At 41.9% G+C, this 25208-nt stretch overlaps 1 protein-coding gene and 1 long non-coding RNA gene across 2 annotated transcripts in view; one reads left to right on the forward strand and one right to left on the reverse strand.

The window, feature by feature from the left end:
- Nucleotides 1-19487, forward strand: part of CDH20 (cadherin 20) — a 120824-nt gene extending 101337 nt beyond the window's left edge. Inside the window, exons 7-12 of the mRNA XM_027682126.1 lie at nt 920-1173; nt 5226-5362; nt 7846-7967; nt 9844-9961; nt 17289-17540; nt 18520-19487. Of these exons, the coding sequence (XP_027537927.1) occupies nt 920-1173; nt 5226-5362; nt 7846-7967; nt 9844-9961; nt 17289-17540; nt 18520-19019 (1383 nt within the window). The 3' untranslated portion in view covers nt 19020-19487. The remainder of the gene's footprint in view (nt 1-919; nt 1174-5225; nt 5363-7845; nt 7968-9843; nt 9962-17288; nt 17541-18519) is intronic.
- On the reverse strand, nt 8190-8626 carry LOC113966954. Its single transcript, XR_003534020.1, has 2 exons — nt 8536-8626; nt 8190-8292 (listed from the first exon to the last, which is right to left on the reverse strand). It is a non-coding gene; the product is annotated as an uncharacterized LOC113966954 (long non-coding RNA).
- Nucleotides 19488-25208: the final 5721 nt, after the last annotated feature.

The following is a 25208-nucleotide window of genomic DNA, read 5'->3' on the forward strand; positions in this document are numbered from 1 at the left end:
GGGAAAGGGAAAGGGAAAGGGAAAGGGAAAGGGAAAGGGAAAGGGAACTCCTTGTTTCAAATAATACTTGAGTATATCATATTTTATAGGAAGTGGAAGAGCTCCTTCAGGAAGACGTCAGGGATGCCTTATAATGCTTTGAAATTAAATTGTTCTCTAGACAGGGAGGAGATTCAAATCCTAGCACTCATCATACCTGGACTGTGAACCTGTGTTTAGGATACTTACTGAAAGGAGGTGAAAAACCTAAATTCTAGGAGGGATGAATTACTGATAAAAACTGGAACAGGATCTTGCAAGAGCAGCTGTTCCCTGCTCCCACTGGAGCTCTTTATCACTTGGCAGACAAGGCTCTTTGGAGACAAGACTGCAGTCTCTTCAGGGAAAAAAAGAGGATGCTAATTGGGACCTCCACCTTATTTGTGAGCATCCTTGTTCCTGACACTGGAGCCATTTTTGAGGAACAGACTCTTCATATCTTTACCTGGTTTTCAGGAACTCCTATATTGTCTGTTTCTGCCTATATTTTCATCAGAGTGGCATGAAACAGGCTATGTATATCACAGTGCAGTGGTGGTGTTACTGCTTTTATTTTCATTTTAGCAAGAAGAATTAAATAATATGTATTTTTAAATTACTTGCAAGTATTTCTCCTATTTTTTTCAGTTCAACTGTCAAATTAAATTTAAAAAGTATACAGTGCCATTTCTATTACTATACTTTCTATTCAACACTTTGTGTCCATCTGCAAATATTTATCTTTGTTGCCCCCATGATTGAAAATCATAGAAGATATTTATTTTTTAAAAGCAGCATAAGTTTGTATTAGAAGGCATATTTTACTTCTGAAAATTAAAATTATATGGCCTAAATCATATGACTCAATATGCCTAATGCTAGATATATTTTTTCTCCTTAGCCTTTAAGTTTTGAAAGCAAGAAAAGCTACACCTTGAAAGTAGAGGGTGCCAACCCCCACCTGGAAACGCGGTTCCTGAACCTAGGCCCCTTCCGTGACACCACCACTGTCCACATCAGCGTGGAGGATGTAGATGAACCTCCTGTGTTTGAGCCCAGCATATACTTTGTGGAAGTGCCTGAGGATGTGGATATTGGAACCACCATACAGATCATTTCTGCCAAGGACCCAGATGTGACCAACAACTCCATCAGGTCTGTCCTCTCTTTATGTATTCCCCTATGAGTACTGCCTGGTATGTCTGGTTGGTGAGGCAGTGATGGGTCTGAAACAGCACAGGAGGGACTCTCCCCTTTTAGCCAGTAGCATTTGTCGATGGATTTAGTCAACAGAACTCACACTGAGGGGACTATCAAAGCATTGAAGTGGTATAGAGAACGTCAGCATCTAGCCTAGCAATGAGCTGGTCAGGCATGTCCTGATAGCATACATTAAAAGCAAACCCCAGACTCTCATGCATTTGCTGGCACAAAACCTGACAGCATCACTGAGAACTTGCTGCCATACCAATGGGAAGGTAATCAACTTATTTGTCCTTTCTTCCCCTTCTGTTTCAAAGCTTGCCTTCATCAACAGCTCAAATACACAGCTACTTTTGGAGTAGATTGAATGCATGCTAATAAATATTCACGAACTACTAAATTATCTAGTGTCTGGTGAAAGCTACAGAGCTAGATATTCCCCTAAGAAAGGTAAAGGTGTATTTACAGCCACAGGAGCTTCACTGGTGCAACTCAGCAAGTAACCAAAGGAGCAGATTTGTGTGATCACAGCACTCTTTTCCACAGTGGCTGCCAGCCACTGCCAGCCCCATTTATCAGAGCAGATTGTTCTTCTCTGAGGCCAGCCCACATACTAGTTTTCATTACCTGCAGAAGCTCCTAGTGACTGCACATTGATTATGCCAGCAGTTGGCTGCTTCTCTTATCTGAGAGAAGTTTTGGGTGTTGACCTGCTGTTTGCCTAACCTTGCATCAGTCCAGCTTCTGAGATGTCTGTGTTCAGGAACAGTCTTGGGAAATACAGGAGGAAGTTCAAATATTGAATATTAGGAGTTTTTGAAGTAAGTGAAATCTTAATGAGCAATTCTGTGAGCTAGGAGATCTGAGAAGAAACAAAGCCTGTTTTTCTTAATGATATTGCTGTCTATGTTGCTGTTCTAATTATTTTTTTCAAACCTGCCACTTTAATATACCTATTCTTTCTGCCTACATTATAAGGTTATCATACTTTTCATGACATTGTCTCAAATTCCTCAGTAAAACTATTATACTGTCTGCATCACAATTTCATTACCCTAAACTTTTTTCCACTCACATTCTATTTTGCTGGTTACTCTCTAGCATTATCCAAACACTGTAATGCAAACAACTTTGTGCTAATCTGCCAAAAAATAGTGTAAGAATAATTCGGAGGACTATCAGAGGGTAGAATTGTTCATTTTTATTTTTAATGAGGTTTTTCTTAGTTTTCTTCAGAGCTTTCCAGTGACTCGATGAAACTCGAAACAACACTCTACAAAGCACAGAATGCATCACCTAAGATACATTAAAAAAAAGAAGTTGTAAATATGCACAGACTCTTTTGTAAGTCTGTTCCTTGACAACTTTCTTCCCCTTTTCTCCCCATCTTCCTCCCTTTCCATTTCCCTTTCTTTCCTCATTCCTTCCTTCCTGTTTCCCCCACACCTTTTACTTACAAATGTAAATGATTGAGGTAAAGGAAACAGGGAAAAAAGAATACCGTTTCTAATGCTATCTAAAATGCAGATGTAAAGAATTATTTTTCCTTCCCTTTCCTGTGGTCTCCTCCATCCATGCCAACTCTGTGCAGTATCAGTCTGACAATGTGTGGTGGGTTGACCTTGGCTTTATGCCAGGTGCCCACCCAGCCACTCTATCACTCCCCTTCCCAGCTTGACAGGGGAAAGAGTAAGATGGAAAACAACTCGTGGATTGGGATAAGGCAGTTTATTAAAGCAGAAGCAAAGCAAAAGCTTGTGCGTGCAAAAGGGAAGCAAAAGATAGCAGTGTTTATTCTCTGCTTCCCATGAGCAGCGATGGTCGGCCATTCCCGAGAAGCTTCAGCACACATGACAGTTCCTAAGCAGGCAGCCATCGGAGACAATGAATGCCTGCCTTCCTGCTCCTTGCCTCAGCTTTTATATCTGAGCCGATGCCGTATGGTATGGAATATCACTCTGGTCAGTTTGGGTCAGCTGGCCTACTTGGGTCCCCTCCCAGGATCTTGTCCTCAACTGAGGAAGGAGTGTTACACTGTTGGTGTTGTGCTCAGCAGTATCCAAAATACCAGTCTGTTATCAACACCCTTCTAGTTGCCAATGCAAAGCACAGCACTGTGAGGGCTACTGTGGGGAAATGAACTCCAGCTCAGCCAGACCCACAATGTTTTTGTCTTGCTCTGCTTTCACTTTGCACAGGGCAAGGCAAGATAAGAAAAACAATAATCCCCGATACATACTTTGTTGCATAAGTTGAATTCCATCTGAAATTAAAACTGTGATCTGGCCATTTTTTCAAGGCCTGAGAAGTCAGGACATATTTCAGAAGGGCTCACTAAAACACAGGAGAACTTTCAAATCCTCATTTTCCTAGCAACCAGTACCTGGCTCCCACATTGTGAAATTCTGGTGGCTGGAAATATTCCATGATTGTTGTTAAATGATTCAGGAAGATTATCTAAATAGTACAGGGGAAACAAGTGTGCAGGAGCAGGTACTAATTACAAGAGAACCTAGGTGGAGAATTCAGAAAAAGACTCCACCTGTGCCTCTTGACACGGGTGATTAATTCCATACCACTAATCACAAGGCCCTATTCAATTTCAGATACTTGTTGGCCTTAAACTGTCAGAGAGAAATTCTTTTTATAGACCTCATACAAGAATAATTATTATAGCAAAATACAGGAACACTCGTACTTATTTCCTAAAAAAATCAAATGCCTGAGAAATCTCTTTATTTAAGAAGAGATGGGAAGGACTGGGAAGGAAAGGGATGCAAACCAGCCATCCCTCCCTCTTTGATTTTTTTGAAAAAGAGTGTAAAAGAATTTGCCAACAACATATCTCAGTAGTATTTTATATCCCAGTTTAGTAAGTCCCTGTATAGTAAGTCCCTGTATAGTAAGTCCCTATATAAAGATCAGGCTGACATGCTTGTTTCAGTGAAAGCATTCATGCTGAAAGGAGAAAATTCAGAAGAATGATCCCTGTTCATCATCCGTTACTATTAAAGCTTTCAATTCCCATCAACTTTGATGAAACAATCAACAAAAAGGACACTAAGTCTGGGCTCTATTTTAGGCTGTGACAATTACCTAGGCACATGTGTGGCTTTTGTCGAAGGATCCCTTACCATGCTAACAGTTATCCAGGAAGGCAATTCATACGAACTGCTGTTAAGAGCAAGTTGATGCATATGAAGGGTACTGAGCATTTTACACACCCTGCAAAACCATCCCTATGACTGAGTACAGCAGTGACATCTGTCAATCAGCTGCCTCCCTGCCCAGGTTTTCTGGCCTGCAGGTACCACCACAATCCCCCATTCACCAGTGCAAGAAGCTTGTTCCCAGCACTAAACTGACATGATATTGGGCAGGCAGGTTTAGTAATTATGATGAATCAACCTCGCAGATGGAGCTGCTTTTCTGACTGGATGGTATGAGAAAGCCACTCATCATCCCCCTTGTGCTAACACAGCTCAATCAGTAGGATGCGCCAGGATGCAGGTGGAGTTTATTCCCCTGAAGGAGGAGAGAATACAGAAGTACAAGGAAGGGAACGGTTCCTTCTCATCAGCCTAGGTGTTCAGAGAATGAGCTGTTGTGAAGTCATTTTCATCCTGTCTGAATTGTGCCTAAGAAATGGGCATAATTATTTTGCTTAGAAAAAGAAATCACACTCCTCACTGGCAGATTTTCTCTGTAAAGCAGATGTTCCTGTGCTAAGCTGTGCTTTGCTTTAGGGCTTCTTCCTCTAAATCTTGTCGTCTTCCATCTCCATTCAAATAGTACTCTCCATTAAATGCCATTAGCCGCATGAACTCCTAGTTTTTCCAGCATCTAACTCTGGACCTATACAAGTCAAAGGAGCACATAACTAAGTTATGGAAGAGTGTGGATTTGCTGTGTATGACAGTATTCCCCTTGCTGGACAGCTCTGTTGGCTGTAACAAACAGTTTTCACAAGGGTTGCATAATATTTTTAATATGTACTCTTGCAGATACTCGATTGACAGGAGCAGTGATCCAGGGCGGTTCTTTTATGTTGACATCACATCAGGAGCACTGATGACTGCAAGACCTCTTGATCGGGAGGACATTTCTTGGCACAACATCACTGTGCTGGCCATGGAGCTGAGTAAGGATAATGCAGACTGTACATAGATTAAAGAGATACAATAGACAAAGCAGGCTGAGAGACCTGAATTCAGCAGTTCACATATTGTTGTGCGCTGAGTGGGAAGCCGTATTAACTGAATTACTCCTCTGACATCAACAAGCATATACTGAGTTTATTTATTTATTTATTTATTTTTCATGCTCATTTTCACAGGGTGGTGGGAGGCATAGAGGATGGCAATTAAATGCAGAGTCCTTCTTTTTCAAATCATTAGTATTCCAGGGATTTATTTAAAAGTCTTCCTGATGTGTTTCTGGCAGAGTCTTATCAATTCAGAAGGGCTAGGCATCTAAAGCAGACACTGCAAAGGCTACTAGAGCTACCAATTGTACCTGGGAGGATTGAGTGGTGCAGGGACTGTTAGGCAGCAATGATGCTACACTGCTAGATCACTAGTTGAAATCTGCTCTGGTTCAGCAGCAAGTAAATGACATTACCATCTGCTTACTACATAAATAATTTGGGCCAGAGTGCTTTGGGATCTTCAAGTATGTTGAACTCATTATGCCTTTGGGTTTTACAATGCACTAAAACTCAGCCCAAGATTCACTGGTGCCAGGTATTTTTCAAGGCTATGAGAACAAGGAGATGCTCAGCATTTCATGGAGTCAGTATGAAAAATTTAGCTGAGTTTGAAATACTCACATATGTGAACTTCATAAAGGAGCCTGGGATATATAAGGAAATAAAAAGTTCACCCAGTCTTCACCTGAAATCTCTGGTTCGCGTAGCTTTTGCTCAGGATCTCAGTTCATCTACTGAGGAGCAGCAGCTTTTTAGCAGCTTGCTGCCAATAGCTGATTGCATCTGATAGAGCTCCCTGCACATCCAGGCTATGCCAGAGGTGGTGGGGCAGTTTGAGAGCAACAAACTTTCAAGAAACTTGCCCAAAATGCAGTCGGCCGACTTGGAAAGCAGAGGGAATATTTCACAAGAGTTGGAGTGACTGTGCCACATATTTGCAGGCTGTTCCAGAACATGGTGCCTTCTGTGCCTTTTTAGGTAGTGAGAGGGGCTGGTGAGATGAGATGATCTCACCTCCATCTATTTTGACACCAGTTTTATTTTCAGCCACCAATGGCCATTGCTATTCCTTGTACACATGAGTCTATAAAAGCTGCCCCTGTAGCAGCACTTGAGGGTGAGAACAATATGAAGGCATGTCTTCCTTTGGTTCATCCTCCACCAATCCTCTGTCAGTTTTGCTCTGTATATGTGCAGCACAATATTTTAATTTAGTTTCAAAAACGTCATAGTTATGCATTTCTGAATAAAGCTCCTAACGTTAAAGGTTAGATCAATATTACTAAGAGTATAAATGCAGATATTCATCTGGCACAATAATGGGTGTTTTAGCAAGATATATATATGAATATATGGGAGGCTGAAGGATTAAATTACAAGTTAGGGAGAAACAATATAGTTTGAATATTATCTCGACACAAAGTGACACGTTATGGAATATAGTACATTGAACATTTAAGAAAACTCTCTATCGTTTATATGATCATATAATTTCTTGCTATAAAGGGAGATACATTTGGAGATAAATGCACAGAGTGGTATGGCTACAAAGAAGATGAGAATACTAATTTTAAAGAATTTTCTGGATTTTTGCACCTTTTCTGACCTCTTCTTTTTTTTTTTTCTTTCTGCTTAGAGTTTCATTTTATCATTAAATAAAGGGGGGTGGAAGATGATTTGGGGTGGAAAAACAGAGTAAGAAAAACAAATTATTCTGTGGCCACTTAGTTTGGAATTTGTGAAGATACGTGAAATGATGTATTGATTTACTGGCAAAGAAAGCTAATGAACCAGTGGGACAGAAACATCACAAATGATGTCATGCAGAATGTAAAATTTTTATTGCAATTTTAAGCTTCACTGAAAGCTTTTCTGTACAATTCCATGTGTTATTACTTTTTAAACCCCTCTGTACAAAGTATCAAAGACTTGACACTGTTTTTGAGTTCAAGGAACATAAATTCTGAGCAAAACCACGTCTGAACTGGAGAATTGCCGTTTTTAACAAGCTCTAAATAACAAGTCTGTCCTTAAAAAGAGTCCCTTCCTAATTTGTACCACCAGTACGGAGGCTCAACGAATAGTATTGCCCAGTCAAAGGCCAGTGAAAAAAAGTTAAAGGGCATTGTCTAAAACTGTTGTTATAGAAATAGTTCCATAGGACTGAACCAAGTTGGAGCCTTTTACAGAATTTGTTTGTAAAAGATGGGATTAAATGGGAAGCCAGGGTACACTGAGAGCAGCATTTGCAACTTCACTGAGTCACACAATCCTCAAGTTACCAGTTCCCAATGGCAAAATGTCATTTAATGCAAGCTAGTAGGAAAAAACCTGCTTTACCTCTTGAGCAGAGTGAGAAGCAGCCATTTCCCCTTTCCATTTATTGCCTTTCTTTATATTATACCTACTCCTTCCAGATAACCCCTCGCAGGTGGGCAGCGTCTCTGTGACAGTGAAAGTCCTGGATGTGAACGATAATGCACCAGAGTTTGCAAGATTTTATGAAGCTTTTGTTTGTGAAAATGCCAAAGCAGGGCAGGTGAGAAATGCTTGTAACACCAGGGTCTGGGAAGGGGATGTTGTTCTACATGGAGACAGAATGCCAGAAAGGGTGAATATTAGAAAGAGGGCTCAGCTACCCACTCGTTTCATCTGAACACTCAGCAGCAGCTGTCTGTGCTTCATTCCAAAGGCAAGCATATTGCACTGAGATTACCATCATATATAGCACCTCTTTTTTCTCTCCTACACCTCTTTTTTTCTCCTGCAGTAGTTTCTAGGCTCACTGTGCAATACATTTCATAGATGTATGTATGAAGCCTTCCGCTGGGTAGGCCATCCAGCAGGCAAACACCTGGTTTGTCCTGTAGTAGCATCAAAGAGAGAGTTGTTATGAGAAGTGCCACAGAGTCAGCCCAGGCCACATGTGACAGATAAGTCTTACTATTAAGTGTTATAAGAGCCTTAAGCACACGTGGTCTTACAGGAGCTGGACATAACAACAGCTTCAAAAGGGTGCCAAACAGAATATGTTTTGCTGTGAACTGGACATGACAGAGAGTCAAAACAACACAAGACTTCCCATTTCACACACTGTAAATCAGCACCTTCAAGCAAGTGGCAAAGCCTCTTTAATCCTCTCCCTTCCAAAACTCCATCAGAGCCCTTGAACAAGGTCACTGGTGTCACAGATGGACATGAGCTCACCCTCATTGGACCTGGTGCAAGCTCTACTGCTGATCGTTTGTGGGGAGGTGACCTCTTGCTTCACCACTCAGGGTCCATGGTGGTGACTGGTGCCTCCTAATGCAAAGTTGACTAGTATAGTATAGACACATAGACACACCACTCATGATTTGTCACGGTTTGCTGAAGCTTCTCCCAGCTGTGTGAAGCGGAATGAAATAGCTACTCACTGCTGAAACAACTGTCATCACAACTATCATACACAGGATACTTTCATCTCACTAATTTACAGAAGTTCTTAATAATATAGGGAATGGAAATCATTGACTAGACTTTTTTCCTAGTTTTGAAGGGTGAGTGTCCTAAATAATAAACTTTCTGAGCTTATTGTTATGCACAATAATTTGGACTACTTCCTTCAGCAAAGAAAGCCAAATTCTATGCCACATTTTTAAAAGTTCTGAAATCAGTTTTGAGGTGGTGAATAAGAATTTATGGGTCTGTCATTTGCCTTTGAATCCCAAAATAACTTTCAAGTAAAAAAATCCAGGTGAAGATTTATTCCTTGTCTAAAAAGATGTCAGAATGTTTATTCAGGCAGAGCTCATTGTGCTTCAAGCTGTTAGACCTACTTTACAAAGCCTTTATAGGTGAGGTGACAAATTGTTTTCTGGATTAAGCATTGTCTTACTTTCTATAGTTTGGTTTTACTTATTGCATATGCAGAATGTCTGCATGGTTTTTCTTTTTTACTGACATTATGGGGAGAATTTTATTGATTTAAAATTAAAGGAGTGGTAAAATAATCAACCTGACATCCTTTTCTACCTGCAAAATGAAGCTGAAAATAAGTATGGGCTTTCTTACAAGCTCTCTAATGCACAATGAGTCTTCTGAGAACCCTAGGCCCTCAAAAGACAAAAAGAAATGTGCAACAGAAGATAGGGATGCATGAGAGGAAACTGTCTGTTATTTGAAGCAAATTGAATATCTCCCCCTTTGTTTAAAAGGGATGTGCATGACCAGATTGCATGACCACAGCAAAAGAGATGAAGCCTGCAAGGTTTTGAGTTTCTTCTTGATTTATCTACTGTACTTCTGGAAGATAATTTTATTCAAATACTCCAGTTGCTTATATTTATACATATAAAATATGTTATCTCTTTATTCAATCATATTATGAATATTTTGTTTCTCACCTGTTTCTATCTTTTTATTATATGCTGTAGCTGATCCAGACAGTGAGCGCCATCGACAGGGATGACCCACAGGAGGGTCAGCACTTTTACTACAGCCTGGCTCCAGAGGCAGCCAGCAATCCTAACTTTACTCTAAGGGACAATCAAGGTAATCAGAGTGGACACAGACAGTTAGCTACTCTAATTTCTAGTGCATGAGTTGGACTTGAGAAGCTGTGACTTACAGTGTGTGATAAGACTGCCATTTCAAATAATACCAAGTGACACCTGCTCCTTAAAGGCAGTAATAAAATGACATGTTATTTAATACACTTGAAGGTTATATGATATTTTCTTCTCTATAAATATTCTCTAGCAATAGGCCACTTTTCCTTCTTTGAGGAAATGTGCCAGTGTTTTGTGCACATTCAGGTCTTTTGGTCAGGCTGCAGGCATCTCGGATTATCAGAGTGGAAATTGCATTCGTTCAAAAAGAGATGCTTAAAGGTAGGATAGTAACTGGAACTAGGAGATGAATCTGAAGGGAATTACATTGCTCTTTTTTTTGTACTCTTCATGTTTTCTCCCAGGCACAGAAAAAGGGAAAGTTCTTGTACTGTTCCATTCTTTACCCCCAAGCACTTTTTTCTTCCTCCTTGCACATCCATATTTCCCTAAGGAGAGAGGGAAGTAGGGAGGACTTGCAGAGCCTTAGGGGGGGTAACTTGGTGTACAGCTAAAGGTCTGTGTAAGATGACCTAAGTAGAAACGGAAATACCATTGGGAAGACTCATGGCAAAGCACTGGAATTTGAGCATCTTAATCAGTGGAATTTGCTTCTTTGGGGAAGCTTTTGGAGCCTGCAGGAAAGCCCTGCTGTAGCAGGCCTTCGCATGACTCCTGTTGAAAGAGGACCTCCATGAGCAGATGACGATACTGAGGTCAGGTGCACACCAGCCTTCATTAGGAAAGAGGGATAACCTTGAGTGACCTAGTGCAGACCTTTGCAAGTTAATACTGAGGGGCTGGATTTCAGTAGGAGTTTAGGGTGTAAAGCACAACAAATCAGCAAGCAATTCCAGAATAAACAGAGAGAAAGACTAGCCACCTGCAGCGTACATGGCCAGCCTCCAAGCCTACCCTTGCTCCAACACACGCATACTTGTCACATTTACTTTCATAAGCCCCTATCTAGGCCTCTCCAGGCATATGAAAGAACAACATAGAGGCTCAGATAGAAGCCTATGCCTCCATTAACCAAATGTGTCTTAAAACACACTACTAGCAGAATCTAGGCTCTCCTCCACAGTATGCTAGTGCTTTTTCATCCCAAAACCTTTTTTTTCTATAGTCTCCCTGAAGCCTCCCCACACAATTTCTTGCATTTTTATCCCCTTCTTTTTCCCCTTTTCCTTTTTATTTTTTAATATATTGCCAAAAAAACTGAGCAAATATAACACAAGTATTGCTAAAGCTTTTGGCAAACCAGGCTCATTTCATCCTCAAGGCATTTTTCTAAAAAAAGAAACTCACAAAATTCCTAGCATCAGATGCACTTTTTCTGTCTAAGGCCATACTTGCAATAATTTATAGTGACAGCAATGACTCAATGGCTTTGCCTCCCACTCTCTATAAAATACCAGTTTTCCAGATACAGAGATATATATATAGATATAGATATATACGTATATATCACAAGACGCTTCGGGTACTATTGGTTATTAATTTGAAATAAAAATATTAAATATCAAACCACTGACTATTTGAAATATCCACATTTTGGGCACCACAATATAAAAAAAGACATTAAGCTATTATAGAGTGTCCAAAGGAGGGTAGTGAACAGTCTGGAGGGGAAGCTATATGAGGAGCAGCTGAGGTCACTTGGTTCAGCCTGGAGAAGAGGAGACTGAGGGGAGATCTCATTGGGGTGTTCAACATCCTCATGAGGGGAAGCAGTGCACTCTCATGACCAGTGGCAGGACTTTAGGAAACAGCATGAAGCTGAGTCAGGAGAGGTCTAGGTTGGATACCAGGAAAAGGTTTTTCGCCCAGAAGGAAGCTAAGCACTGGAACAGGCTCCCTGGGGAAATGGTCACAGCATCAAGCCTGTGTGAGTTCAAGAAGTGTTTGGACAATACTCTCAGGCACATGGTGTAACTATTGCGGTGTCCAGCACAGGGCCAGGAGTTGGACTCGGTGATCCTGATGAGTGCCTTCCAACTCAGCATATTCTATGATTCTATGATTACGGATTAATTTCCTGCCTCAGCAATTTGGAGTGCAGTAATCATTTTAGTAACAGTAATTTATGCTTATAATTTCATCTATATAAATCATATAACTTAGGCACAAAGGGGGTAGCTATACTGTATGTCACAGGGTGACAAGATAAGTAACAGAAGCCACTTTGCTACTCACAGCCTTTGCACATAAACATGAGATAGAAACACTTCCCGGGCTGTGGGAAGGCACTGTTAAAATTAACAATTGTGCTGATTACTTGGTTGTCCAATATAGCAGTAAGAGAAACTGCAAGACATGTAGCCTTCTTGGCAACAATTAAAACCTTGATTTTTACTGAGCAGCACATAGATCACAGTTTGCATTCTGACGAACTGTTTTACATATTTCTTTGGCCCTCGTAATTTTAGTCTCTGAGAATTTTTTCAGTCTATTCATTCTCTGCATATCTTCAGCAGATAAAGAAATCCTACTGTTCTCCTTTATAGACAGGGATCTGGGGCAAGGAGAAATTAAGCTACTTACACGCCTGGTTCCCTTTGAGTTCAGTAAAATCAGTGAGAGATACACATGTTAAGTGTGTTAGCTGCAATGATCTGGGCACAAGTGGCTTCCCAAGGCCATTTAGGATACATGGGGTGAAACAGGGAATTGAGCTGGAGTCTCCCATCTCCAGTTTCTGCTGTAGGGCACTGGCAAGCCATCTTCCCCCGCTTCTAAGTCCAGCTGAGACCGTGTTGGGAAAAAGTCAGAAGAAGAGGCTTACTGTAAGAATGGGATGAACAACAAATAAGCTTACTGCATTTCCAGATTAAACTCTGAGCTGATCTTCTCTTGAACCTTAACCACTGCCCTCCACCTTTTGGAACCAGGAACTGTTGAAGACATTTAAATGGGTGCAGGATCAACATTGGTGTCATACCACCACCAGGCCTGTCATTAGGAGCCTCTGGCAGTCCTCTGCATTGCAATTAAATTTGTCCAAGGAAAATGTTAAGCTATTTCTTCCTTCCCTAAATCTGTGGTCTACCTCACACTTTGGCAGAGTGCAAAAACACTGAGCTGAAAATATTAGACCAAAAGTGTGACTCTTTCCTGAAGCCAGTGGTGTCCATAATGTCTGGTTCCTTGTGCTCTTTCTCTCACTCCTGGTGAAATATTTCTTTATATTATTCCTAACTCTTCATAATCATTACAACCAGTTTTTAAAGACTAATGGAATTTTTGGGCTTATCATCCCCAATTCTCCTGCAGACACATACAGAATGAAACCAAGCCTTTCCAGTGAGAAGAGTCGTGGTTAGCTCTGATCTCAAGGTTTGGACCTACACATTGCTTGATTCCCCTGACCTCTCCAGGGAGGTACATCACTTCCAATGGGGCAGAAAACTGCAGGAAGATGGTGCTCCATGGCTTGTTCTCACAACCACATGAAGACACCAGCCTGCATGCCCATGGGAAGTTCAGTTTTCACCTCCTGATCATACAAATGCGGGACCTGCCATGCTGCAATCTTCAACATCTCTGTTCAGTGTTGTAGCTAAGTGCTACCATGCAGCCCCATGAGCCAAAGAAGCTGTGTTGGAAGCTGTGATGAAAAATATTGTTCATTCTTGTCATGCCTGCTTTTATTTTTTTTTAATATTATGGGGCTTTCGTGTGCTCACGAGCCCTCTTCTCTTGATGGCTGGGGCTTAGTAGATATCAAATTTGGAATAAAATTGTGTATTCCAGTTTCTGCCATGCTGCATCACATTCCAGCATGTCCTTCGCACTGCACTACCATGTCAAATCACATTGGCTTTTGATGAGTCACACAACAAGTTTTGGCACCAATGTGTTTCAGTTGCAGAGTAACAGGTAGAACAATTCTTTAAGGGTTATTTGGATGCCTGCCTAGTACAAACCAAAACAAATAATAATAATAATAATGGCCAGTCTTCGCGAACGAAGATCTGGGGAAAGGTCTTTTACCTTTCCAGCCTGCGCAATGGATTTTTTAGGTGAGACACAGCCTGCGCTGAACTGAGCCCACCCTTTAATCCTAAGGTTCATCTGCCGGGGCCAAGCGAGCTTGGACAATGGCAATAAGGTCCTCAGGACGTAGGTTTGTTTAGAGTGACCTTCTCATAGATGGATGGCCTCACAGGGCTAACGGGTACCATCTGCCCGGGAGACCGAGGAATCGAACCCAGGTCGCAGCAGTGAGAGTCCTGCATGCTAACCACTAGGCCACCAGGGGTCTCAAACCAAAACAAAACAAAAGAGCCAAAATGTAATGCTGAGAGTCACAAAGAGAATTTTATCACCAAGAACATTTAAGACCTGGGTGAAATGGTCACACATCACAGCAGAAGGTATATATAGATATATATCTTTTAAAGTTAGATTATAGAAACTTGGTTTTGGCCTGAAAAAAAGAATAATTAAAACCACTTGAGATCTCTCACCAGATGATTTTGCACAGCTTCAGTCAAGTTCACTGCCTGTGACTTCTTTTACAGGCAAAATATGACCAGCTCAGAATAATGAAGTCTTTTTCCTTCACAAAGAACAGTTTTACATAAAATGAAGATTTGCTGTCACCTGAATAGAATTTGTGACTTCTACTGTAAGTGAATTTAAAGGAAGCGAGTCTTTCACCCAGGAAAGAGAAAAGCAACCAAATTACTACAGTTAAGATGACTCAAATATTTCCATTGACATAGCATAAATGCAGGCAGTTTGTCATTTTCTGCCCTCTGGGTTGCTTTTTCTTATGCTAAAACTGGCCCAGTGATGGAAACGTGGTATTAATAGCTGGGGAGCACATAGTAAAGGGCACATGAACAGCCTAAGGGAGAGAAAGCACTTGTATGTGCCCCAGGAGAGAAGAAGGAAATGTTTGCAGGAAGCAAGAGCTGCTGTCCACAATACACCCCTTTCCCAGAAGCCATGGGAGGCACAGGGTACCGCTTTCTGCTGGGTTTTGGGGCATATTCCTGAATCATAGGATCATTTATGTTGGAAAAGACCTCCAAGATCATTGAGTCCAACTGTTGACCTGACACTGCCAAATCTAACACTAAAGCATGGCCCTAAGTGCCCCGTCTACACGTCTTTTAAATATTTCCAGAGATGGTGTCTCGACCACTTCCATGGGCAGCCTTTTCCAATGCCTGACCACCTATCCAGTGAAGAAATTTTTCCTATTATACAATCTAAACCTCCCCTGGTGAACTTGAGGCCATTTCCTTTTGTCCTATCCCTTGTTACTAAGGCAGAGAGACCTACCTGTGTCTGTCCATACCCACTGCACATACTCAGAGCTGCATGGCACATCAAAGGTGAAATCAGTAAACAGTAACACATAATCAGTTTTAAGCAACTTCTTCTTGCACCTGGTGGTCTTTCCTCAAAGTTCCAGCTCTTGGGATTGCATGATTTAATGAGACACTACAAATCACTATATATTCTCATACAGACATGCAAGCACACTTCAGAATTTTACACTTTCAGGGTAAAAGCTTGAAATGTCATTGATGTGTAAGCAAAAAAGACCTTGAGATTCCTTTTAAAAACATGTCACAAATTCAATCTAATCTTGCAAACTGTGGAACCCAACATCTCCATGCTTATTTGTGCCACTACCATCTGATGCCATAAGATTTTCAGCACAAAGTATGGAACTTAAAGCATAATTTAAGTCTAGCAGACAAGTCTAGCAAGTCTAGTTTGAGTTTGCATATATTCCTTAGTTGGCTGTATATTGCACTCCTGATTTCACTCCTAAAAGCCATCAAATTATTTCTGGTGTTCAGATAAATGTAGATAATATAGCTGAATTTATCTATGTAACCTGAGCTTCTGCTCTGAAAAAAAAGTTACCCAAGGTTTAACTTTTAGCAGTGAATGGACAGAGAAATAATAAGGAAATGGAACACTCCCAGGTTGATATTTTATGTTTTTTCGCAGTCTACTTGTGATCAGGTTTCTTGCCATTTCCAACAGCAGTCCCATTGTGCTAATCCATCTGGGAACAGCTGATCAACATCCTGCATTTCAAGCATAAAAAATGTACATCGGTAGCAACCTGGAGATGCAGGTGGCCAGACTCTGTGACCTCTTATGAACCAATGGAACAGGAAACAAAAATAAGTAGTAAAAGAAACTGCATGAAGGTCATCTCCCAAAAATACCACACATCACTGCACAGGGTCAAGGCTTGCAGGTCTGCCAAATAGGAAAAGTAGCTGTGTTCCCCATTCATCTTTGCTGGCCCAAGATGTGCAGACATGTTTGTAAGAAAGGACAATTTTCATGCAGGTTCCTTTAGGCTCCCTGGTGAGCCAGACCACATTGGAGACATTCAGTCTTGGGCTTTCCAGAAGTCTCTGAGGTCAAAAGTCTTGAAAGTCAGCACTGACAATATCAACACTCCAAGATAAGATTTTGGCTTGGTATTCATGAGATGAGAATTGAGAGCAAATTCCTGAATCCACTTGCTTTCTGATTAGGAAACTTGGTCCACAGTCTGAAGAATTTGGGGAAGGAGGTAGACAGGAATTCAAATGCCACTGGGAAATTTTGACATTTTAAAAAGTATGTTGAATATGGAGGAAAAAGCCCCAGAGGTAGGAATTTCCTGTGAAATGACCAACAGCAACTGGCTGTTAGGTCATTCTATTACTATTTTTTTCAGCAGTGTCATTTTGATTCCTTTTGATTTAAGTTCTGACAAAAAACAGGCAGTTACACTAAATTAAACAGAATAGTCAAATCAAAGCAGAATAATTCTGACAATGATGACACAAAGCATTCTGACTTTTTTCAATGGCAGAAGTACTAATGAAATTGCATGTATTTCACCGAAAAAATGTTTAGTTGCAAATCTTCAACTCACTGCGGCTTTAGGATAGCAAGCTGGGTTTTTTTCCTTTGTCACCTTGTTGCCTTAAGCATATAACCATGCCATGTATCAAAAAACATAAAGAGTACCATAACATGTCCACAAGGGTTATATGCCAGCATCTCCAAAATGGTGGCAGCATCTAAGTGTGAGGCCTAGAAAAGCTGCTGAGCATGAACAAACAGGGACAAGTTGCCTTCAACTGTTCATTTCTGTCTTGCCTTCTGAAAGCTCTTTTAGCTAAATCTGAAGAGACAAGAAAAAATGGGTGTGGGTGTGGGTCTGATTTTTTTAATCTTCATTCTCTGCTGAATGTATTTGCTCTGCATATCAGCTATTGTCTCTCTTTATTTTCTGCCCTCAGACAATACAGCATGGATTTTGACAAGGCGCTCTGGCTTCAGACAACATGAGCAAAGCACCTTTTACCTGCCCATCCTGATCAGCGACAACGGCCGCCCTGTGCTGAGCAGCACATGCACGCTGACCGTGCATGTGTGCAGCTGCGATGATGAGGGCATGGTGATGTCCTGCAACGCAGAAGCCTATGTCCTCCCTGTCAGCCTGAGCAGAGGGGCACTCATTGCCATCCTTGCCTGCATCTTTGTCCTGTTAGGTAAAGCCTTGGCTTCTTCTTGGTGGGGGACAAACTTTTCAGCTCTGCCCAGGGTGTCGCTGACCTACTGAAGGTGTAGGACACAGATACACAAACACACATCTATGTATGTGTGTTTATGTAGACACACACATACCTAAAGGGCCAAATCAAGGACCAGCTGCATATGGCTTCAGACTTTGGGCTGTACGAATGGGGGAAAACTATGGCCTGCAAATATTTCTTCCAGACACCCAAAGTGCTAGGATGTCTGGCATGCCCATGCTTTCCTGCAAGAGGTATGACAGGAGGAAGTACTGACAACTGTGGCTGGGGACAGGTTACTTTCTCATCCTCAGCAGTTTCTGATCATATGCTCCCAAAGGAAACAGGAGTGGTAAGCCCAGTTCCATCTCTTGTCTTTTGTCAAGAGATGTCCCCATCTCCATCCTTTTTCCTTGAGACAGTTCATTTAAATAGTGGCTGTGTTGCAATAAAGGGGCTGAGCATCTTTCCTGAGTTCTGTCTCCACAATTAAAATTCATCCTTTCCTTGCCCAGATCTTCTATATCCCCTGTTAGTTGTTGGTATCAAAAGAACTTCAGTTCCCTCATTCTCTCAAGTCATGAGATATTAGTTCAAAACACACATTCTCTGAAATTTCAGGGGACCCAGTTTGAGGAGCAGTGAAGTAAGGGAAAATTCTTTTAAAGTGCCTCAATTCTGTATCACTACAGTGCATTGCAAGCGTATCCATGTCCTAAGTGTCACCAAGAGTTAAGAATTGAGGTGTAAAAAGGAACAAATTAGCAGGACCTCAAGCTATTAATTTTGACTCCAGGGTGGGAGATTTACACTCCTCAACTTGCAAACATCACAGCTCTTTAAATCCAAGGGGTGGTTGGGCTTTCCAAGGGGAAAATAGAGCAACAGAGAGTCTGAAACACTGGCAAGATCTGCCTCCTTGATGACAGCCCTGTGTCTTGCTTGCCTCCTGCAGTGTTGGTGCTCCTCATCCTCTCCATGCGGCGCCAGCGGAAACAGCCATACATCATTGACGAGGAAGAGAACATCCATGAGAACATCGTCAGGTATGATGACGAGGGTGGCGGGGAGGAGGACACAGAGGCCTTTGATATTGCTGCCATGTGGAATCCGCGGGAGGCTCAGCTGGTGGTGAAAAACCGGCAGGACATGCTTCCTGAAATAGAGAGCCTCTCCCGATACGTGCCTCAGGCATGTGTCATGGACAACAACGTCCACAACTACGTGCTTGCCAAGCTGTATGAAGCCGACATGGACCTGTGGGCGCCTCCCTTCGACTCCCTCCAGACATACATGTTTGAAGGGAATGGCTCGGTGGCAGAGTCACTCAGCTCCTTACAGTCGGTGACAACAGACTCAGACCAGAGCTACGACTATCTGACAGACTGGGGGCCGCGCTTCAAAAAGCTGGCTGAGATGTACGGTGCCACAGACAGCAGCGGGGCTCTGTGGTAACAGATGAGGAATGGCAGAGGGCTTTCCATGTGAAATGGTGTCCAGTTTGGTCCATTCTCATCAGATGCTTCCATGGACATGGGTAAGGCCTCCTAATAAAATAGCAATACGGTGCTTGGATGAGAACGGGAAGAAAGGTGCGAATGAAGGTCTCTCTGGATCAGCTTTACTCAGTTAAATTAAGTCACATTTTTGGAACTATGAGAACCAGAAGAAAGAAATTTTTTTCCTGGATTTTACTGCAAAATTGGAGAGCTCCACACCTGGAATATAATGACATTACTCTCTCTCTCTCATCCTTTCTCTTCCCCTTGTACATGGCAGCTTACTAAGCTCTATACATCTGGGTTCAAAGATCTGTAAACTCCAACTGTAATCTTCAACTCACTGAGAAATTGCCACCACAAAAATGTTGTTCCCCATTGGTTACATTTTCCCCATTAAAAAGGAAAAAAAATTACTCGCTAACAAGAGAAAAAAAAATTCCACAAAGCAGAAAATTGAAACTGCAGTCTCAGAGGGCTCCTTGTAAACTAAACCTCCTCCTCTCTCTGTTGCTAACAGAGTCCTTTTTTAATCCTTTAGAAACAAGGCTGAGGTTGGGGCTTTTTTCCCTCATGACTGAGAGGGCTGGGGAAGAGGCTTTGAATTTCTGCTCTAATTTAATGACTGATCTGTGAGTCGTTGGCATTAACACTAATCCATCTCCTACCAAGTTTGTGTAAATTTATTCTTGGCTCTTTAAAACTATGACTCTGCTAAACTGCTCAGAACAAAACCAGAAAATCTGCCTCTTTTGCACTGTAGATGTCTCTTCCATGTGCCAAATGTGAAGATTAGATTTTACCAATGAAAGCCAAATAAATTTTAAAATAAGAAAAAGCTATATTTGGTAACTACATGGGTTAGATGGGCTTTCCTAATCTGTGTGAGGTCAATCCAAGGGATGTTTACATACTGTAGATAACCTACTTGAACAAATGCAGTATTATAGACCAATAAATGGATGTAAGAAAATTACATGTAAAAATTTTGTATATTTGTTAATTTTGGTAATAAATATGATGTACTGCATACAGTACAGTACCTTAGCACCTCTTTTAATAAAAGTTAAAGAGAAATGAAAGTCTGATGACAATTTATTGAGTACTTCGCACACAGTTAGTGTTTATTTGTGGTTTTACATGCCTTGAGCATCAAGAAAAAACGGTTCATCAGCATCATGTCAAGGAAACTAGTCTTCAGTTTGCAGAAGCAAGCAGATTGTCTGCTTCTTTTATCATTGTTCACTTGGACATTGCCCTTAGCAGTGAACCAGCCCAAGTACAGCCCACCAGAGTAGTTAGTTTTCTACTCCAATCATGTTGAAGCCAAAAGAAAGTCTTGGCTGATTTTTTTTAAACATTATGGCTGGGGCAATGATAAATTTGGAAACCAGTTGCACAGCCCTGACAGAGTGCCATGCGTTCAGAGACATAAAAGACTGTAAGATGAAATAGCCATTTATAATCATTCTTACTCTGCAATCAAAGTTCTATGCCTGGATCTTATCTTTTGGTTTTGTTTGCGTGTGTAAACAAGAAGAGCTAGGGAAATGACACTAACACAAGTTTCATGGCAAGTGGAAAAGGGCTTCTGAAAGCAGAACAGTCTGCAATGAGATTGCAGGTTTCTTTCTAGCTAAGGAATCTCTCTACCTCAAATTGCCCAGGAAAGAGACATGCAGACATAACCACCCAGTTAACCACACTTTTACCATGGTCATATTGTGCTCTGTTTCTGTTGCAGATGTGCACAAAACACTGCAGTCTCTACTTTGCCTCATCGTAGACTGTACCAGTTTAAGACTGGTTCCTTGTTTCTGTAGACTCAATACAAAGTCATGCATCCCTGGAGAGCCATGCACCCACCAAGGAAAAAAGTTTTAGTGATTTCTCGTTTGCTCATCTGACAAGATGAAAATCTGTGCCTTCACAAACATAATATGCCATGGGTTCTGCTTATCACCTGAACATGCTTTACACCATTGCAGAAGCAGCACTGAAAATTATTTGGTAGTGATTCTTTTACTCATACTGTAGCACTCACCTTCATATATCATATTGCTTTTAAAACACTAGACAAAGAACTGTAACCACCATGATTAAGGAAGTGGTGTACAGGACACAAAACCACTGTCGAGAGACTTCAAGAGCTTTCTGCCTCATCCCATCAACAGAAATCACAGAGCATAGGGTAGAAGGACATCTATTCCATTACTTTCCTATCTGAATTAAACATCAGTTTTATATATTTTAAGCAGATGACTGTTTATTCTTAAAACCCCCAACTGTTAAGGCTCTGTAACCTCTCTAGGCAGTCTTCCACTGTATCAATACACTCAGTGCTGAAAGCCTTCCCTGGGAAGTACTAGGCATTTATCCCTTGATGCCATACAGGCCTACAATGCACATAGGTGACTTTGTTCCTCCGTAGAGCTATGGTTTGGTATTTTCAGATCATTACTGTCTCTCCCTTTACTCACAGTAAAGGGAGTCTACAGTAACAAAAATGCCTCCAGATAGTTCTTCATATCCTGATACCATGATGGTCTAATTCTCCTATTGTAAGTAGAGTGGGAGGGTGGGGCATAAAAATACATTCCAGCATCACATCGCCTTCAACGTTCTGCATTTACTGAGAATTTCCCAGGACGAGCTGCTTCACGGTCTGTTTCAACTCCACAGAAGCCCCCAGAAGTGGTCTCTGCAAGACAGGCTATGCAGCAGCTGGGACCAGCTTCCCAGGCTGTGTATCACCTGATGTGGAAGGACCAGCATTCCTTTTGCTGGGAGCTTGCACTCACACCACAGGGGAGCCTGCAGGAAGAGCAGGTTCTTAGTCCACCTTCCTAAGCTGTGTGTCACCGTTAGGCTGTCTGATTGTCCTCAGGTTTGCCTTAACTTGTGAGCACAGTCAATAGCTGCACAGCTTGATGTTGTGACACTTACCAGCTGGTGTTTAGTAGGCACTTGGCAGACTGGTGCTTTTTTTTCCCTGTTTTATGGAACAGGTGACAGTGTTTTTGCAGTCTGTGAAATGTCTATGCAAACAATCAGCACTTGCATCTATCACACTCCAACAAACAAAACTGAAGAACCCTCTGCTTTTACTGATGAGATCCATTTTCAGACATATGAGGGCTCAGCAAGCCCAAAGTAGAAGACGGGAGAAGACTCTAAGCTCAGAAGAAATATATGGTGCCACAGGCTGTCAATGAAACAAGCACGCTGGTCACAGAGGTCCTCAGCATCCTGCCCTGGGGCTCCTCAAGGGCAGGCCTGACCATGTGCATGAACATTTGCAGCACTACATAAAACCTGCTCATGACAAAGAGCCAGGGAGTTCAGCCTGCTATGGTGGAGGGACTGGGCTTGTGCCACAACACCAGACACCCCCAGTGACAGTCACAGTCACGCATGGGACCCACACTCCACCCACTGCCCTGGTCAGAAATGTCAGAGGGCCAGGATAAGATCCTACATGCACTCACCAGTGTCCCCAGTCCACCTGTGCTCCAAGGTTGGTTTGAGCGCATAGAGCTTTTACCACTATTCATTTAATTTTGTACCTCTGATGACATTTTTTCCCCAGTTGCCAGTTCTCAGGAAAAAACAAAAGGAACAATCCCGTAGTCTCGGCTGTGGCTGAAAATCAATGGTTCAGAGGAAAAAATAACAATGTGTGCAAGTCATTTCACTAATTTCAGACACTTAAAAACTGAGCATATGGGCTAAGCAACCCCTCTAAACGCTAACTAACATAGATAGACAAAGAGTGATTCATTCCCCCTGTCTTGGCCATCTGTATGATTCTATGCCTCTCTAGAGTTCCTTCTCTCTCAGTTAATGGCCTGGCCTCTGGGAATTCGTCTCTGCTGCTCAAAGTATGGCCCTAGGCATGACATTCTCAAGCCCTCTGCTCTACATTTGGTTATACAAGTGACCATAGTGAATACTATAGTCTCTGATGTTTTCTCTGTCATGATGTTTTCACCTATCTCTGTCTTGTCTAGGTAGATTGCGTGAACTGTCATCTCATATACTTCATTGGTCTCACACCTGGGCTGTGGTTAAGCTGTCTATCAAGAGTCCAGATCCGTTCAAAGCAAAATACAGAACTCAAGAATGCATAAAAAGACTTAACATTGTTCTTTTTATGGTAAATTTTCTTGCAACGCTGCATTTCGTTTGCTGCTGCATTGCCCATTTATCCAGTTTTATTAGGTCCCTCTTGTTTTGTCATTTCTCCTCCAGCTTTTATTGCTCTTAATCATTTAGTGCTACCATCACATTTGCTGCCTAAAATTCCCTTTTAGACCATTCATTAAAGCCAATTGTGACACAAATCCTTGGGGGACTCAGAAGTTATATTTTGGTCACCTTGAAATATGATTTATTAGTCTGTCCCTGGGTTTTTCTTGATGCAGCTTTCACATAGCACAAGCTAGAACCTGCTTCATTGCCTGCTGTCTCAGCACAGCTCCCAGGAGCCATCAAACTGGAGGGACAGATAAGTCACAGAGGTCTGTTCTGCATATGCACCACATCTTATTTGTCCTGGCCATGATTAAGAGAAAGGAGGCATGTGAAAGAGGCACAAGTGATGCCTTACAGATTCCAGAAAAGTTCTAACCTGAACAAATTCAAAGTTGGGGAGATTCAGTTGCTTTTGCCTTTGTGCTGCCAGGGTCTTATTACTAAAGTGATGTTGCGTTGGATCACTTTGGTTTATGCCATCTTAGAGTGAAGGTAGGTTCAGTAAAAACTGAGGATGGCATGTGAGGAAATCCATACAGTCGCAAGTTAATAATGTTGTTGCTCTCCTTCCTCCTGTGTGTGTGGATGTGATGCAGCCCATTGCATCCTGCTCAAGAAATAGCCCTTGAGGTATTCTCTCCACGTGTAGATGGTGTAAATGGGGAGTGGGTCTGTTCAAGACATCCTAATTTGTGCCTGCTGACATCCTGAACATTCAGAAGAGGAGGAGCTGTCTTTCACTCAGTTGTGCTGTGTCTCTCTTAGGGCAATGCATATGCCATCAGAGTATTCCAAGATAGCCACTGCTGCAAAACAGCTGTATCACCTAAGGGATTTGTTCTCATGCATAAAGGTCAGTGATTTGCCTCTCATTTGGACTGTAATGCAGTAATAATCTGTATCAGTGCATCCTGTTTAAACAGACAGAGGAAAATTAGCAGAGACAGCAGTGAAACTGAGGTGGAGTCAGAGCTGTGATCCAAGGAAAACAATAGAAACTGGGGAGTCTCACTGCCAAACCAAGACTTTAGGGATAGGTTTTCACTTTTGCTTTCTTCTATCATTCTTCTGAAGACCTTGCCCTCACTGACATGCAAGTTATTTTACTGTTGGTCTCAGAGGTGGCACATCAGACCACCTGCACCACTGACTCTGACCAGAAGCAGCAGTGCGATGTCGATACTGTATTTCCCAAGAGACATTAGAGTAATATGGTGGAGGAGGTAGAAGAGAGTCACTTCACAATAACTTTCAAAACTCATGTGATTTTTTTTAAGAGCTGATGCAGGAGACAGTACATTGTCTGAATATCATTTTCAGACCTCATTCATTATTAAGCTCACCATTAAGGAATGGGACTCTTGGGGGATATGAATTTTCAAACTCACATCTTAGTACCTATAGACCAGTTCCATGATTCCTATAATTTTTTCTGGACACGGTACTCCAGATGTGGCCTCAGTAGGGCTGAGTAGAGAGGGGGGACTACCTCCCTTGACCTGCTGGCCACACTCTTCCCAATGCACCCCAGGATACTATTGGCCCTCCTGGCTACAAGGGCACACTACCGGCTCATAGTCAAGTTGTCATTCACCGAAACTCCCAGGTCTTCTCCACAGAGCCGCTCTCTAGTAGGTCAACCCCCAACCTGTACTGGTACTTGGGGTTATTCCTCCCCGGATGCAGGACCCTACACTTGCCTTTGTTGAACCTCACATTAGATTTCCCTCTGCCCAATTCTCCAGCCTATCAAGGTCTCACTGAATGGCAGCACAGTCACTGATGGTACCCAGTGGGTTTCTAATTGCCCCAGATTGTCTTAACCTGGTCATCATTCAAATCAGTTAAGATGAAGAAAGCAGGAAACACAAGAATCCCCCTTTTCCTTTAA

Source organism: Neopelma chrysocephalum, unplaced genomic scaffold (genome assembly GCF_003984885.1).
Source record: "Neopelma chrysocephalum unplaced genomic scaffold, ASM398488v2 Primary Assembly neopelma1_22b, whole genome shotgun sequence".
Classification (NCBI taxonomy): domain Eukaryota; kingdom Metazoa; phylum Chordata; class Aves; order Passeriformes; family Pipridae; genus Neopelma; species Neopelma chrysocephalum.